This window comes from Penaeus vannamei, chromosome 7, assembly GCF_042767895.1.
Source record: "Penaeus vannamei isolate JL-2024 chromosome 7, ASM4276789v1, whole genome shotgun sequence".
NCBI classification, from domain to species: domain Eukaryota; kingdom Metazoa; phylum Arthropoda; class Malacostraca; order Decapoda; family Penaeidae; genus Penaeus; species Penaeus vannamei.
The window spans coordinates 8,366,163-8,381,162 of NC_091555.1; the positions used below are offsets into that span (position 1 = coordinate 8,366,163).

A 15,000-nucleotide genomic window follows, 5' to 3' on the forward strand; every position below is an offset into this window, starting at 1 on the left:
CAATTATATTTTTTGTTTTGTTTAGAAGTGTTCAGGAATTTCCCCCGTTTTTCAGGGGCAGTAGGACTTTTTCTATTTTTTTTCTCTATCTATTCATCTATTTTATCGCCAGAGCCATCACCAGCACCGACACCAAAACACTCCACCACTGGTATCAGTGCCACCGTTATCATCATGATTAATCACCATTATCACCGTCACTGCAATCATTATTAGTAGAAGCAGCAACCATCATCACCCTTGTTATTACCATCACCGTCATCACCACCGTCACCACCATCACCACCATCATCACCATCATCATCAACAAAAACAAGACCACCACCGCCGCCACCCCAATCGGTGCTGATGTTGCAGTTGTCAACATGACATTATCATTATATGCCATCATCGTCATGATTATTATTATTATTATTATTGTTATTGTTATTGCCATTATGACTCAGTTTAGGAGCGCTGATAACTGCATCGTGAATATGCTAATTGGACAGCCAGCGTGATTCGGGCCGCCAACTCCCGACATGCTGCCTGGCGTCGGCCTCTCTACGCCGTGGGCCTCTCCCTCGCCCGCCCACGCCCGCCCACGCCCGCTCCCGTTGGCGATTGGCTGCCCCGCGAGGTATGAAGGAGGGCGGTTCTCGCGGTTCTGGAGGCGGGTCGAACGGTATTGATTGGGAGCGGGTGCTATATACGTATAAAAAAAATCGAGACACGAATATCTGATTGCGATTCTAAATGCGATTGCCGATGCACGCGCTTGCTTGCTCGTGTTGTACTGGCGGGTGGGGGGAGGGGGGAGGGGGGGGCTACGTTCTATCCTGCACTCCGCCCTGGCTCGTTATTTGGTCGCCCTTAGTGTCAGTTCGTTGTGTGCGTGTGTGTGTGTATGTGTGTGTGTGTATGTGTTTGTATGTGTGTGTGTATGTGTTTGTGTATCTGTGTGTGTTTGTATTTGTGTGTGTATGTGTTTGTATTTGTGTGTGTATGTGTTTGTGTATCTGTGTGTGTTTGTATTTGTGTGTGTATGTGTTTGTGTATGTGTTTGTGAGTGTGTGTGTGTGTGTGTGTGTGTATGTGTGTATGTATGTGTGTGTGTGTGTGTGTGTGTGTGTGTGTGTGTGTGTGTGTGTGTGTGCGCGTGCGTTGGTCTGCGTGGCTGCTTGCCTGCCTGTTTATACATCTGTCTGCATCAGTGTCCGTGTCTCTGTCTGAATGTGTGTCTGTTCGCTGGCTGAACAAAGGAAATGTAATTTTTAATTAGGAGCTTTTATAGTATGCATTTGCAGGCAGATCTCTTGCTATTGAATATGGTTCAGTTCATTGTGCTTGGCAGTGCAGCGACCTATCTTGGCTTGAAGGCATCAGACTAAATTATTGTGGAACCGTTGATTATAAATTATGATAAGGAAAATTATTTTGTGACTTTGCTTGGTGTTGTAGTTCCGACAAGCCGGCGTGACAAATGAAATCATTCGGTTGCGTGACTGGCGTACGGGTAAATTTACTGGGGAATGACGGTGCCAAGGCGGTGTTACAAGGCACTGTGTAGTTCGGGAGAGGGAAGGAGTGTCGGCGCCCTGGCTGGCAGGGCAGGTAGACAGGTAGTAATCAATATAGTGGAACACTTAATCCAGAGTCCCCAGCAAGCTACACTTTAGACATCCACCTTCGGCCGGAGCTTCCCCTGCCACAGCCATCTCTGGCGATGTCAATATTGGATGAATTCCTGCTGTCCGTGTGGCGCCGCCGTCAGGGGAATTCCTGTGACATCCAAGCGCTCTTTGGGCGTCGCTCGCAGAGGAGGCGCTTTTTGTTTGGTCCAGCGAAGGCGGTGTGATTCAACCTCCGTCTGTGCACAATGTTTTCGTGAATAATTGACAGCGCGCCTCTCCGCCTGTCCCTTCCCCTGCCAACTTTTCCCTGTGCCGGAGGGGGACGAGGAGCAAACTTTTTTAATCTCTGTATACCAGACAAACTATAGGATTTATCCAAGCGCCGCGGAACGTTTTCATAAAGTGTCACCTTGGGAGACGCGAGGAATAGCAACGCGGCCTGACAGCGAGCGTGCCACAAGTCCCTGGCGCGGCGCCGTGTAAATAGGTCCCTCGGGGGCCCGCCGCGTAGAGCCATCATTTTCTGCCTTTCCGACTCGGTTCGGGCGCTCGAGTGGGGAGCGGGAGAGAGCGGCATTTCGGGGAAGTGTTTCCGCCCTCGCAACTTCGCTGCTTGTGTTAGCTCCGTTATTTTGCTGTTATCTGTCTGTTGTAGAAGTCGGCAAAGTTGTTTGGTGAAGCTTCGGTGAAGAAGAGATGCGCTTGGGAAGATGGCCACGGTTATTGGGGACCTACAAGGGCACTCTGACTGCTCGTTTGTCCGTCTGTCTGTATATCTCTGTCTGTCGGCATTTCTCTATCTCTGTCTCTCCTTCTCCCTCCCTCATCCTCTCCCCCACCTTTCTCTCTCTCTCTCTCTCTCTCTCTCTCTCTCTCTCTCTCTCTCTCTCTCTCTCCCTCTCCCTCTCCCTCTCCTCTCTCTCTCTCTCTCTCTCTCTCTCTCTCTCTCTCTCTCTCTCTCTCTCTCTCTCTCTCTCTCTCTCTCTCTCTCCCTCTCCCTCTCCCTCTCTCTCTCTCTCTCTCTCTCTCTCTCTCTCTCCTCTCTCTCTCTCTCTCTCCCTCTCTCTCTCTCTCTCTCCTCTCCCTCTCTCTCCCTCTCCCTCTCCCTCTCCCTCTCCCTCTCCCTCTCCCTCTCCCTCTCCCTCTCCCTCTCTCTCTCTCTCTCTCTCTCTCTCTCTCTCTCTCTCTCTCTCTCTCTCTCTCTCTCTCTCTCTCTCTCTCTCTCTCCCTCTCCCTCTCCCTCTCTCTCTCTCTCTCTCTCTCTCTCTCTCTCTCCCTCTCTCTCTCTCTCTCTCCCTCTCTCTCTCTCTCTCCCTCTCCCTCTCCCTCTCCCTCCTCCTCTCCCTCTCCCTCTCCCTCTCCCTCTCCCTCTCCCTCTCCCTCTCCCTCTCCCTCTCCCTCTCCCTCTCCCTCTCCCTCTCCCTCTCCCCCTTCTCAACATTTGTGTTCATGCTAAGAATCCAGGTGTGTACTCCCCTTACTAAGATTTAGGTTCAATATGAGGAGAACACATGTGCAAAGTTGACGCAGGTGTGGAAACGAACATTTTATGGGTTCAAGTGCGGCAGTTATATGGCCATGAACCCTGTGCATGTGCATACTGAACCCAAAAGTTTTTTAGCGGCTTGGGGTTCTGGTTTCGGCAAGCTGGGCGGGACTGATCGAGGTGTGAGGATGAGCCTGGTGATAAGTATGGCTCCAGGCGAGGGATGAGTTGCAGGAGGAACACATTTTACGGCCTGGTTTCAAGTGTGGACTGAGCTGCGGTCGGGTATAAAACGGATATCTGAGCGGCGGGGGGAGTGTGGCATTTCGGATAATGCGTCATCAAGTATTCACGCCTTCGGGAACGTGGCCGGCGAGTGGATCTCGTTCGCTGGTGGGCGTGGGGTGTTTTGGCGGCGGGGTCGGATCTGTGAACTTGCCTCTCCGTGCGCCGTGAGGATCCCGGTCCGCAACGGAATGAGATAAGGAAAAAAAACAAACTTCGGAGGCAGAGCTGTCTCGCGGCGGAAGAGAAAGGCGTCCGGGTTAATGCTCTCCGCGTTGATGTAGTTCTGTTATTTCCTTAAGAAAACAAGCCAGCTCTGTGAGTTTACGGTTAAAGACGCAGTGCCACGGACGGGCAAGGCGCTCGGGCAGGGAGTGCCCCGTGTCTCGCCGTGTCGTCCTGGGCAGCGGGAGGGGGGGGGTGAGTGCCCACCTCCTGCTTGATTTTTCTTTTTCTTTACGTCAGCTCCTTGGTCCTTTGATTATCCGTTTCCTTATTATCCTTCCATGCATTTTCCATATTCTCCGATTATCCCTTTCCCTTATTATTCCTCCATACCTCTCCTTTCTTCCTTGATTATCCGTTTCCCTAATGATCCTTCCGTGGCAATTCCTTCTTCCCTGATTATCCTTCACCTTATTGTCCCTCCACGTCTTTTCATTCTTCTCTCCCCTCCCCCACTCCTCTCCTTTATCATCCCTCCCCTCTTCGCCCTTCTTCCTGCCTCACTTCCTTTCTTCCCCGCACCCCCGCTGTTGTCCTTCCTCCTTCGTTTCCCCCTTTCCTCATCACGCCCTTTGCCTCGCCTCCCTTCCCTCATTTACTCATTCCTTCCCTTTCTTTCCCTTTCCTTATGGTCGCTGTGGGATGCCGTGTGGGCGGAGAAGGCGCCTCCCCCCCCCCCCCAAGTCCGCCGGAGGAGAATTCGCGCCGTCGTTCCTTGCTCAGATTTATTGTTTATTGGCGTTGATTGATTTTCTCATTAGTGTGGTTATTACGGCGCTGATATCGTTATTAGAGTTGTTATTAACACCTCCAACTCTATTTGCGCTACTACTTCCACCGCCTTCACCCCCTCCTCCTCCACTGCTGTTTCTAGCATCACCTTCTTCTCCTCCTCTTCCTCCTCCTCCTTCTCCATCTCTCCCTTCTCTTCCTCCTCCTCCTCCTCCTCCATCTCCATCTCTTCCTTCTCTTCCTCCTCCACCTCCTCCTCCTCCTCCTCCTCCTCCTCCTCCTCCTCCATCTCCATCTCCATCTCTTCCTTCTCTTCCTCCTTTTTTTCTCCACCTTCTCTTCCTCCTCTACGTCCTTTTCCTCCTTTTCCTCTTCGTCGGCCTCCTCCTCCCCCCCTTCCCCTTTCCTTTCCTCTTCCACCACAACCTCCTCCTCCTTTCTCCTCCACCATCATCCCCTCCTCTCCTTTCCTCCCCTTCCTCTTCCACAATCACCTCCTCCTCTCCCTCCTCCACCATCACCCCTCCTCTCCCTTCCTCCTCCTCTTCTTCCTCCTCTCCTCCTCTCCTCCTCCACCATCACCCCCTCCTCTCCTTTCCTCCCTCCTCTTCCTCCTCCACTATAACCCCCTCCTCTCCTTTCCTCCTCCTCCATCACCTCCTCCTCTCCCTCCTCCACCATCACCCCTCCTCTCCTTTCCTCCCCTTCCTCATCCACAATCACCTCCTCCTCTCCCTCCTCCACCATCACCCCTCCTCTTCTTTCCTCCTCCTCTTCCTCCTCCACCACCACCTCCTCCTCTCCTTTCCTCCGCTTCCTCCTCCACCGTCACCCCCTCTCATTTCCTCCTCCTCTTCCTCCACCATCACCCCCTCCTCTCCCTCCACCATCACCCCCTCCTCTCCTTTCCTCCTCTTCCTCCTCCACCGTCACCCCTCCTGTTCCTCCGCCACCACCACCTCCTCCTCTCCTTTCCTCCTCTTCCTCCTCCCCCATCATCCCCTCCTCTCCCTCCTCCAGCATCACCTCCTCCTCTCCTTTCCTCCTCCACCATCATCACCTCTTCTCCTTTCCTCGTCCTCTTCCTCCTCCACCACCACCACCTCCTCCTCTCCTTTTCTCTTCGCCCTCCCCTTCAACGTCCCCCCCCACCACCCCCTCCACCTATATCGTCGCCAAGAGCACCGCCTCATCTCCTCGCCACCATCTCCTGCTCCACCTCCACCGCCTTCACCAACATCAATAATCAACGTATTCTAGTTATAGCAGCTATAGTAGTATTTTTGAAAACAGTTATAGCAGTAGAATAGCACCAACAACTACTAGTACTGCAATAATAAGTATTACTGTCGTAATGGTTTCTATTAATTACTATCATCATCATCGTTATTATTAGTTAAAATGTAAGTAGTAGTGTTGGTAGAAGTGGTAATGGAAGGAACTGTAGTAAAAGTCGTAGTTGCAATACTGATAGTTGTGATAGTAGTGATATCATTTGTGATAAAAATGAGGATGATAGTGTCTGTAGTGATAGCAGGTGGAGCATTATTGTTATAGACGAAATTGAAGTTTTATCATCATAGTCGCCATCGTCATCCTCCTCTTAATAATAATAATGATACCAATAAAAATTATGATAATAGTAATAATAGTAATGATAATGATAATGATAATAATCGTCATCATCAGCATCAACCACCATCATCAATCATCATCATCATCATCAATCATTACCATCGCCATCCATCATTATCATCACCAATCATCATCATCATCATAATCGTCATCGTTATTTTATTACCACTTTCATCTCTTAGAAATTACTGCATTTCCTTTAAGTGATAACAAATACTATCTTTATCGTCATCGTCATCAGCATGTTCTCCGGGAAGGATGACAGTGCATGGGAGAACGAGACCGAGCGCGCATATCATGAATGATAAATGAGGACGTATGAAGACGGAGCACATCGTGTGAGTAATGAGTAAACAGCGAGACCTTTGGCATTTCGCTCGCCAGCTGAAAGGTTAACGTCGTGTACCTTTGTTGCTTGCTTGCTCCTCCTCCGCTCGCTGGCTGGCGTGCGTGGCGGGTCCGGGTCGTGCGAGGGCGAGGGCGAGGTTGCAGGAAGGGCGGTTCTCTCACGCCCATGGTCCCTTGGGCGGGTTCTCTATGGCGGTGCGTTTGCTTGCTTGGGGACTTCTTTTTTTTTCAAAGGGAGTTTTATGGTAACTGCTCGTGGGGGGGGGGGAGTCTTATCGGCGTGCCTCGAGGAAATGGAGTTATGCCGGCTGGTGTTGCCTCGGCCTCGTCTGGTGTTGCCTCGGCCTCGACTGCTGTTGCCTCGGCCTCGACTGGTGTTGCCTTGGCCTCGACTGCTGTTGCCTCGGCCTCGACTGGTGTTGCCTTGGCCTCGACTGGTGTTGCCTCGGCCTCGACTGGTGTTGCCTCGGCCTCGACTGCTGTTGCCTCGGCCTCGACTGGTGTTGCCTTGGCCTCGACTGGTGTTGCCTCGGCCTCGACTGGTGTTGCCTTGGCCTCGACTGGTGTTGCCTCGGCCTCGACTGGTGTTGCCTCGGCCTCGACTGGTGTTGCCTTGGCCTCGACTGGTGTTGCCTCGGCCTCGACTGGTGTTGCCTCGGCCTCGACTGCTGTTGCCTCGGCCTCGACTGGTGTTGCCTTGGCCTCGACTGGTGTTGCCTCGGCCTCGACTGGTGTTGCCTCGGCCTCGACTGCTGTTGCCTCGGCCTCGACTGGTGTTGCCTTGGCCTCGACTGGTGTTGCCTCGGCCTCGACTGGTGTTGCCTTGGCCTCGACTGCTGTTGCCTCGGCCTCGACTGGTGTTGCCTCGGCCTCGACTGCTGTTGCCTCGGCCTCGACTGGTGTTGCCTTGGCCTCGACTGGTGTTGCCTCGGCCTCGACTGGTGTTGCCTTGGCCTCGACTGGTGTTGCCTTGGCCTCGACTGGTGTTGCCTCGGCCTCGACTGGTGTTGCCTCGGCCTCGACTGGTGTTGCCTCGGCCTCGACTGGTGTTGCCTTGGCCTCGACTGGTGTTGCCTTGGCCTCGACTGGTGTTGCCTCGGCCTCGACTGGTGTTGCCTTGGCCTCGACTGGTGTTGCCTCGGCCTCGACTGGTGTTGCCTTGGCCTCGACTGGTGTTGCCTTGGCCTCGACTGGTGTTGCCTCGGCCTCGACTGGTGTTGCCTCGGCCTCGACTGGTGTTGCCTTGGCCTCGACTGGTGTTGCCTTGGCCTCGACTGGTGTTGCCTCGGCCTCGACTGGTGTTGCCTCGGCCTCGACTGGTGTTGCCTTGGCCTCGACTGGTGTTGCCTCGGCCTCGACTGGTGTTGCCTTGGCCTCGACTGGTGTTGCCTCGGCCTCGACTGGTGTTGCCTCGGCCTCGACTGGTGTTGCCTTGGCCTCGACTGGTGTTGCCTCGGCCTCGACTGGTGTTGCCTCGGCCTCGACTGGTGTTGCCTCGGCCTCGACTGGTGTTGCCTCGGCCTCGACTGGTGTTGCCTCGGCCTCGACTGGTGTTGCCTCGGCCTCGACTGGTGTTGCCTTGGCCTCGACTGGTGTTGCCTTGGCCTCGACTGGTGTTGCCTCGGCCTCGACTGGTGTTGCCTCGGCCTCGACTGGTGTTGCCTTGGCCTCGACTGGTGTTGCCTCGGCCTCGACTGGTGTTGCCTTGGCCTCGACTGGTGTTGCCTCGGCCTCGACTGGTGTTGCCTTGGCCTCGACTGGTGTTGCCTCGGCCTCGACTGGTGTTGCCTCGGCCTCGACTGGTGTTGCCTCGGCCTCGACTGGTGTTGCCTCGGCCTCGACTGCTGTTGCCTTGGCCTCGACTGGTGTTGCCTTGGCCTCGACTGGTGTTGCCTCGGCCTCGACTGCTGTTGCCTCGGCCTCGACTGCTGTTGCCTCGGCCTCGACTGCTGTTGCCTCGGCCTCGACTGGTGTTGCCTCGGCCTCGACTGCTGTTGCCTTGGCCTCGACTGCTGTTGCCTCGGCCTCGACTGGTGTTGCCTCGGCCTTGACTGGTGTTGCCTCGGCCTCGGATGAAGCTGTGGCAACACGGACAGCGGCGACGGGCTTGCAGGGGGGAAAAGCGTCTCTCGACTTTGTTTGTTTATTAATTGGTTGGCTGTCTGGGTTGTGCGAATTTTGAATTTTGTCCTTATTCTGTATATTTTGGCGATTCTGCAGGTATTAGACTCCTGGTTTGTTATATTCACCATTGCATAATATTCACATTCATAGGACACGGATCCACCGCAGTGCATACACGAGGAAAGTAAACAGTCACCGCAGAATAAACATCATTTACTTGGGTTATGTCTGTTTTGCTGGCAGAGTTACCCACATGCACAAAACTGCTCGTGTGCGGGTATTTTTGATATGCGTCTCTTTCGTACGGTAATTTTTAGTTGGAGTCTAACTGTAAATGGATTCCCCCTTCCCCATTAGAAGCACTCTACCCCCCTAAACACTCTATCTCCCACCCATTAGAAACACACTACCTCCCCATTAGAAAAACTTTACCCCCCCCATTAGAAAAACTCTACCCCCATTAGAAGAGCTCTACCCCCTCCCATTAGAAACACTCTACCCCCCCCCCCATTAGAAACACTCTACCCCCCATTAGATACGCTCTACCTCCCCATTGTTAACACTCGACCCCCCCTTTAGAAACACTCTACCTCCCCATTAGAAACACTACCTCCCCATTAGAAACACTCTACCTCCCCATTAGAAACACTCTACCTCCCCATTAGAAACACTCTACCCCTCATATACACTCTACCTCCCACCCATTAGAAACACACTACCTCCCCATAAGAAATACTCTACCCCCATTAGAAACACTACCTCCCCATTAGAAACACTCTACCCCCATTAGAAACGCTCTACTCCCCATTAGAAGAGCTCTGCCCCCAATAGAAACACTCTACCCCCATTAGAAACACTCTACCTCCCCATTGTTAACACCCCCCATTAGAAACGCTCTACCCCCATCCCCCCATTAGAAAAACTACCCCACCCCCATCCCCACCCCCACCACCGTGCGAAACATGCATTGGAATTGCTCGCGCCACAAAAACAATGCAGCACCGACCCTCACGTGCTCGTTTACCCAGCTATTGCCTTCGTGCCGCAAGTGAATCAGTAATGACATTTGCCACAATTTGGTTATTGCGTTTTGACGGGTGGCGTGCGCTCCCTTCTCCTGCCACCCCCCCCCCCCCACCCCTCCCCCCTTAAACCTCCCACCACCCAAGCAAACATCTCGCCCAACCCCAACACCACCCACCAAATCTCCCTCCCTGTCTCTCTCCCCACCACCAACACCACAACCCACAAATCCTCCTTCCCTGTCCCCCACCCCCTCCCCATTACCACCCACAAAACCTCCCTCCCTGTTTTCGCCCCCCCCTTCTGTTTTCATCACCACCTTCCCTCTATTTTCACCCCCCCCCCCCGCTATCCCAGGGCTAGGTACACTATTTGTCAGAGTTACCCTGACATCTCCTGATTGGTCATGTCGGGCAGATACTGCTGCCCAGAGTGGTCTGACGGACTCTCTCTCTCTCTTTCTGTGTGTGTGTGTGTGTGTTTGGGGGGGAGAGAGACAGACAGACAGACAGACAGACAGACGGACAGACAGAGAGAGAGAGAGGGAGAGGGAGAGGGAGAGGGAGAGGGAGAGGGAGAGGGAGAGGGAGAGGGAGAGGGAGAGAGGGAGAGAGGGAGAGGGAGGGCAGAGGTAGAGAAGCACAGAGACCGTCAGATAGAGTACGAGGCAGAGAAAAGGGTGAGATGCAGAGGTAGATGTGGGAGAGAGGCGATATTTCAATTCCTTTCCATCTTTTCTGCGGCCGCGTGTGTTTGTGAAGGCTGGAAGTTAACTTTGAAAATCACCTTTAGTTTAAAGCGTATTGTACATTTGTTCTGCTTGACACGGGGTTAAAAGGAATGTTTTAGCCGTATTTGAACAGGGTTTTTGCCACAGTTTTTCATGCATGACTTTGATGCATGTTTGGTGAGCAGGGCGCAGTGGCTGAGTGCACCGAGGTCACGGCAGGGCTTGTGCAGCGCCAGAGGTCAACACACACGACATGCCGTTTGTTTACCTCGAGTCCACAACGCCATGGCCAAACCTGCTCATTTTTTCGTCTTTATGTTCTTGCTATATGTTTGTGCGGTACGTATTTCGAAGCAACACAGGGCCATACGGCGCTTCTGTGGCGTAGCTTCCAAGCAGGAATTCTGCCCCTTCTCCAAGACACGTGCGCCGTGGATGAGAATGTGTGATGAAATGGTTCTTGCTTGATTCTGAATAATCCCTTTGGGAGGAAATGAATTGGCAGCGTTGCCGTTGTAAAGAGGAAACTCTCCCCATGAATCCTATTTTGCAAATGCGTGGACGTGTGCGTGTGAGTGCATAGATTTGTGTACGCGACCAACAGAGGCCACAAGTTGACGAGATGCGGCGTTAAGCTCCGTAAATAAAGTTGATGTTGTCATTTGTAGTCATGATACCTCGTAAAACAGCATATTGGTCAGTTACCGGGTGTTATGGGTGTTCCAAGGGCCAGAAGCGGTGTTCACAGAGCCGCGGGAGCGCCGTGCAAATCGCTCTGGGGAAATGTGATATTGATGCGGAGCTGAACGGGGGGACATCTCGGCGGGTGCGCCCGACGCGCCCTCGGCACGTCGGGCTCCGCGAATGTCTGCTTGGGATTCTGGCCCTGCTTTATATATATATATATATATATATATATATATATATATATATATATATATATATATATATATATATATATATATATATATACATATATATATACATATACATATACATATATATACATACATACATACATACATACATATACATATACAACACACACACGTATATTTAAATACATGTTTATACGTGTGTGTCTGTATGTGTGTTCAGGTGTGCCCAATAGCGTGGTTGAAGGAAAGGTCGGCGTATTTCCCTCCGTGGCACACCAAAGCCCCGCCCTCCCTTCCCCGTCTGCAAGGAGGGCAGACTGAGTGCGCGCCCTGTGCGTGAGTGGCGCAGGTGGAGCATGAGCCCCTCGCCCGCCGCCCTGACCCGTGCGGTTGTGGGCAGTGACGCGGGCGCCGTGTGGGTCACCTTTGTGCGGCGGGGATGAAAGGCGCCTAATGTTACCCGTTTCCTCTCTCGATTGTCCGCTGCGTGATTGCTCGATTCTCTCTCTGTGTTTGTTGCTCTGTCCCTCTTCCTTTGGTTGTGTTTGCACGTGCGTTCGTGCGTCTGTCGGTCTGGTAACCTGTTCGCCAGTTCGTCTGTCTGCCAGTTCGCCAGCAAGAAAGGAGGAGATAGCGAGCGAGTCTATCTTCCTCACCGTATATCCCCGCGAGTGCCAGTGTTCGCTATGCAGGCAAGCGCTTGGCCGTTAACGGGGCACGCCGACGATTTCCTCTTACGAGAATTACGAAAACGGATAACGAACACGGGGCCGGAACGAGGTAATCTGGAATCCGACACCCGATCCGCAGCACTAAATCTTGGCGCGCCGGAATCCGATCACGCAGCGATACCTCGTGATACATTTCGGGGCGAAGGTGCCGCCTTGTTTTCCCGACATTATTTGCCTCCGTCGAAGGGGGCGATTCGTTCACGGGCCTCGTTCATGTCACCGCCGGGCAGCTGGTTTGCCCCGAGGAGCAAGCGTGAGGATGAGGACAGATTGTGATGGAACCGCATCCGTGGGCTACCCCGGAGGCCGATTGTTGAGTGCGGTGGTCCGTCGTGGATCTGCGTCCCGACCGCGAGCGAAATTAAAGGCATATTCACTGTAGCGAAATCTGTGTCGCTGTGAGCTGGCGGATGGCTGAGTTCTCGTGTGAAATGGACAGATCACCATTTTATTTTCCAATATATTTTTCGTATTGATATATCCTTTTTTAGTATTATTTTCGGTCTGGCAGTGTTATTAAAAGTTCGATTACTGTGGTCTACCCTAGTGTGATTTTATTCATGATTGCTGTTCTCGCTTATTGAGGGATATTCTTATCTTACAGAAAGTAGGTGTGCTGTTTAGTGGTAGACTTCCTTAATTTTTAAATCTCTCTCTCTCTCTCTCTCTCTCTCTCTCTCTCTCTCTCTCTCTCTCTCTCTCTCTCTCTCTCTCTCTCTCTCTCTGTCTCTCTGTCTCTCTGTCTCTCTCTCTCTCTCTCTCTCTCTCTCTCTCTCTCTCTCTCTCTCTCTCTCTCTCTCTCTCTCTCTCTCTCTCTCTCTCTCTCTCTCTCTCTCTCTCTCTCTCCCTCTCTCTCTCTCTCTCCCCCTCTCCCTCTCTCTCTCTCTCTCCCCCTCTCTCTCCCTCTCTCTCTCTCTCTCTCTCTCTCTCTCTCTCTCTCTCTCTCTCTCTCTCTCTCTCTCTCTCTCTCTCTCTCTCTCTCCCTCTCCCTCTCCCTCTCCCTCTCTCTCTCTCTCTCTCTCTCTCTCTCTCTCTCTCTCTCTCTCTCTCTCTCTCTCTCTCTCTCTCTCTCTCTCTCTCTCTCTCTCCCTTTCTCTCTCTCACCCTTTCTCTCTCTCTCTCTCGCTCTCCCCCCCCCCTTGAAAGATAGGAAGTAAAGTATTCTGAAATGTTTCGAGACTTTTTATGTGATGTTTTAATTTCTATTTTGTTCATTGTTATTGCCATCCATTTTTCTGCTGAATTTCGCATTTTATTTTATTGTTCCTCCATTTTCAGGAGAAAAAGAGGGGGCTTTTTAATTCCGAGTTGTTGAAATTCTTTGCAACGTTTTAACTGGGATGTTCAGCTTGATTTAGGTGGTGGTGATAATGATAATGGTGGTGATGATGAGGAAGAGGATAGTACTTGTAATAATAATAGTAATAGTAGTGATGGTAGTGTGAGATGTAACATATTACGATGTGTAATGATAATGTATAATTGACGATGATGGCGGTGATGTTGATATTGATTATAATAATAGTACTGATAATAGTCATGATGATGATAGTCATAATCATAATGATAACAGTAATAACAATGATGATGATAGAGGTGTATAATGATATTGATGATAATGATAATAGAGTATATCGATAATACCTTTTCGAATGGCTACCATTATTATTGTTGTATCTGCCGTTACCATAATGTAATGTATACAGACGTGCATACATATATACATACACTTTACAAGCATGTCAGTCCAGATTACACGCACCATTTTATGCGGACCCCCACCCTACCATTCCACCCCCCACCCCTGCGTCTTGTACGATCGGCCTGGGATGACACGCACGGAGGCCGCCCCCATTCCATCACTCCGTCACAGCTGATCAGGGCGCCCGTGCTTCATCATCCGCGCCCCGTCATTACTGTTGTAAATGAGAGTGATGTCCCTGCGTCCGCTCGCCCGGTTGCCCCTAATGGATTTATGCAAATCGCGAGGAAAACACTGGGACGAGAAGTTGGGAATCGTCTGGTTCTGCGGCGGCGAGAATCTTCTTCGGTTTTTGCTCTGAATCGGGGATGTGGATTTTTATGATTTTTTTTTTTTTTTTTTTTTTTTGGGGGGGGGGTGTTCGGGGGGTGATTATAGAGTATTTATATGCGCATGGGTGTTTGTGTGGGTGTAGGTGTTTTCTGCATGAGTGAGCTTGTCTGCCCGCCCACATGTCTGCCTCTGTTCGCCTGGCAGTCAGTCAGCCAGTCTCCTAAGCCTTGCCTCCAGGAGATTGGTCCGTTCGGTCGCTGCGTTATTTCCCCGCTGACGTCGGAGAGCAAATATCCTAAATCCTTCATTTATCGATTATTTTTGTGGTCCTTTGTGGTATTTTTGGAAGCCGCGTGCCTGGGGTTGGCGAGGTAATGAAAGCCGAAGTACGCCTCCCCCCACCCCCCCCACCCCGATAATGGGGCGGAACTGGAAGTTTATCGCCCGGGCAAGGAAGTTTCTCGTCATTCCGATGCCTGCAATGACCTTTTTGGGCGATTTGGGCGGATTGCAGATTGGTGTGGATGTGTGGATGGCACGGGGATAAAATGTGGATATTGCAGGTTGGGGGAGCCCAAGGCGCCATTGGCTTGTCTTCGTTCGAGTTGGGATAATGTTTGTTGTGATGGCGACGTGGATAATGTGAGAACGTGTGGAGCTGTACGAGAATGGGAAGGGGCGAGGTGCGATTCCCAAGGGTGTTTCTGAGACACGGAAAAAGATGGAGGGGATTGAAGGTCACTTTTGCATTAACTCGCCAAAGCAGAAGCGGATATTAATGAGTTAGACGAGCATTTGCACTTCGTAGAGAAGCTGAGAAGAGGAGAAGATGCACACGCGACAGACGTGAAAGTTCCCTTCAAGCAAGGCGCATCGACGGCAGGAAATCTCGTTTGTATGAGAACGGAAGAAAATGTGCAGTTTTCCGCCAACACTATCTCCATAAATGTTCCAGCCGTCGAAAAATACGAGAAAAACACTATTGCGGGATTTGGTAAAATATCACTTTACATTTTATATCGCTTCCGATAGAGACGGCGACCTTAAAGAGGTATGAGCAAACACTTTTGCAAGTCGGTTGTAACTGCCGTTGGCGCGGGAGATATATGATGCTGTTGTAAAATACCGAAGAAATGTGTGCCTGTGCCGGGGAAT

The 15,000-nt window shown here is 51.7% G+C and overlaps 2 protein-coding genes across 9 annotated transcripts in view; both read left to right on the plus strand.

Moving 5' to 3' along the window:
* The window catches only part of Nca (neurocalcin homolog), a 626,340-nt gene that overhangs the window by 508,984 nt on the left and 102,356 nt on the right, over positions 1-15,000 (plus strand). The gene's annotated exons all lie outside the window — the stretch shown is intronic.
* Positions 1-15,000, plus strand: part of LOC113819578 (neuronal calcium sensor 2) — a 338,619-nt gene that overhangs the window by 247,336 nt on the left and 76,283 nt on the right. Inside the window, exon 2 of one of the 4 annotated variants that reach the window (XM_070123467.1) lies at positions 6,218-6,314. The exons of the other annotated variants lie outside the window; for them this stretch is intronic. Coding sequence (XP_069979568.1) covers positions 6,295-6,314 — 20 coding nt within the window. The 5' untranslated portion in view covers positions 6,218-6,294. The remainder of the gene's footprint in view (positions 1-6,217; positions 6,315-15,000) is intronic. 4 annotated transcript variants of the gene reach the window in all.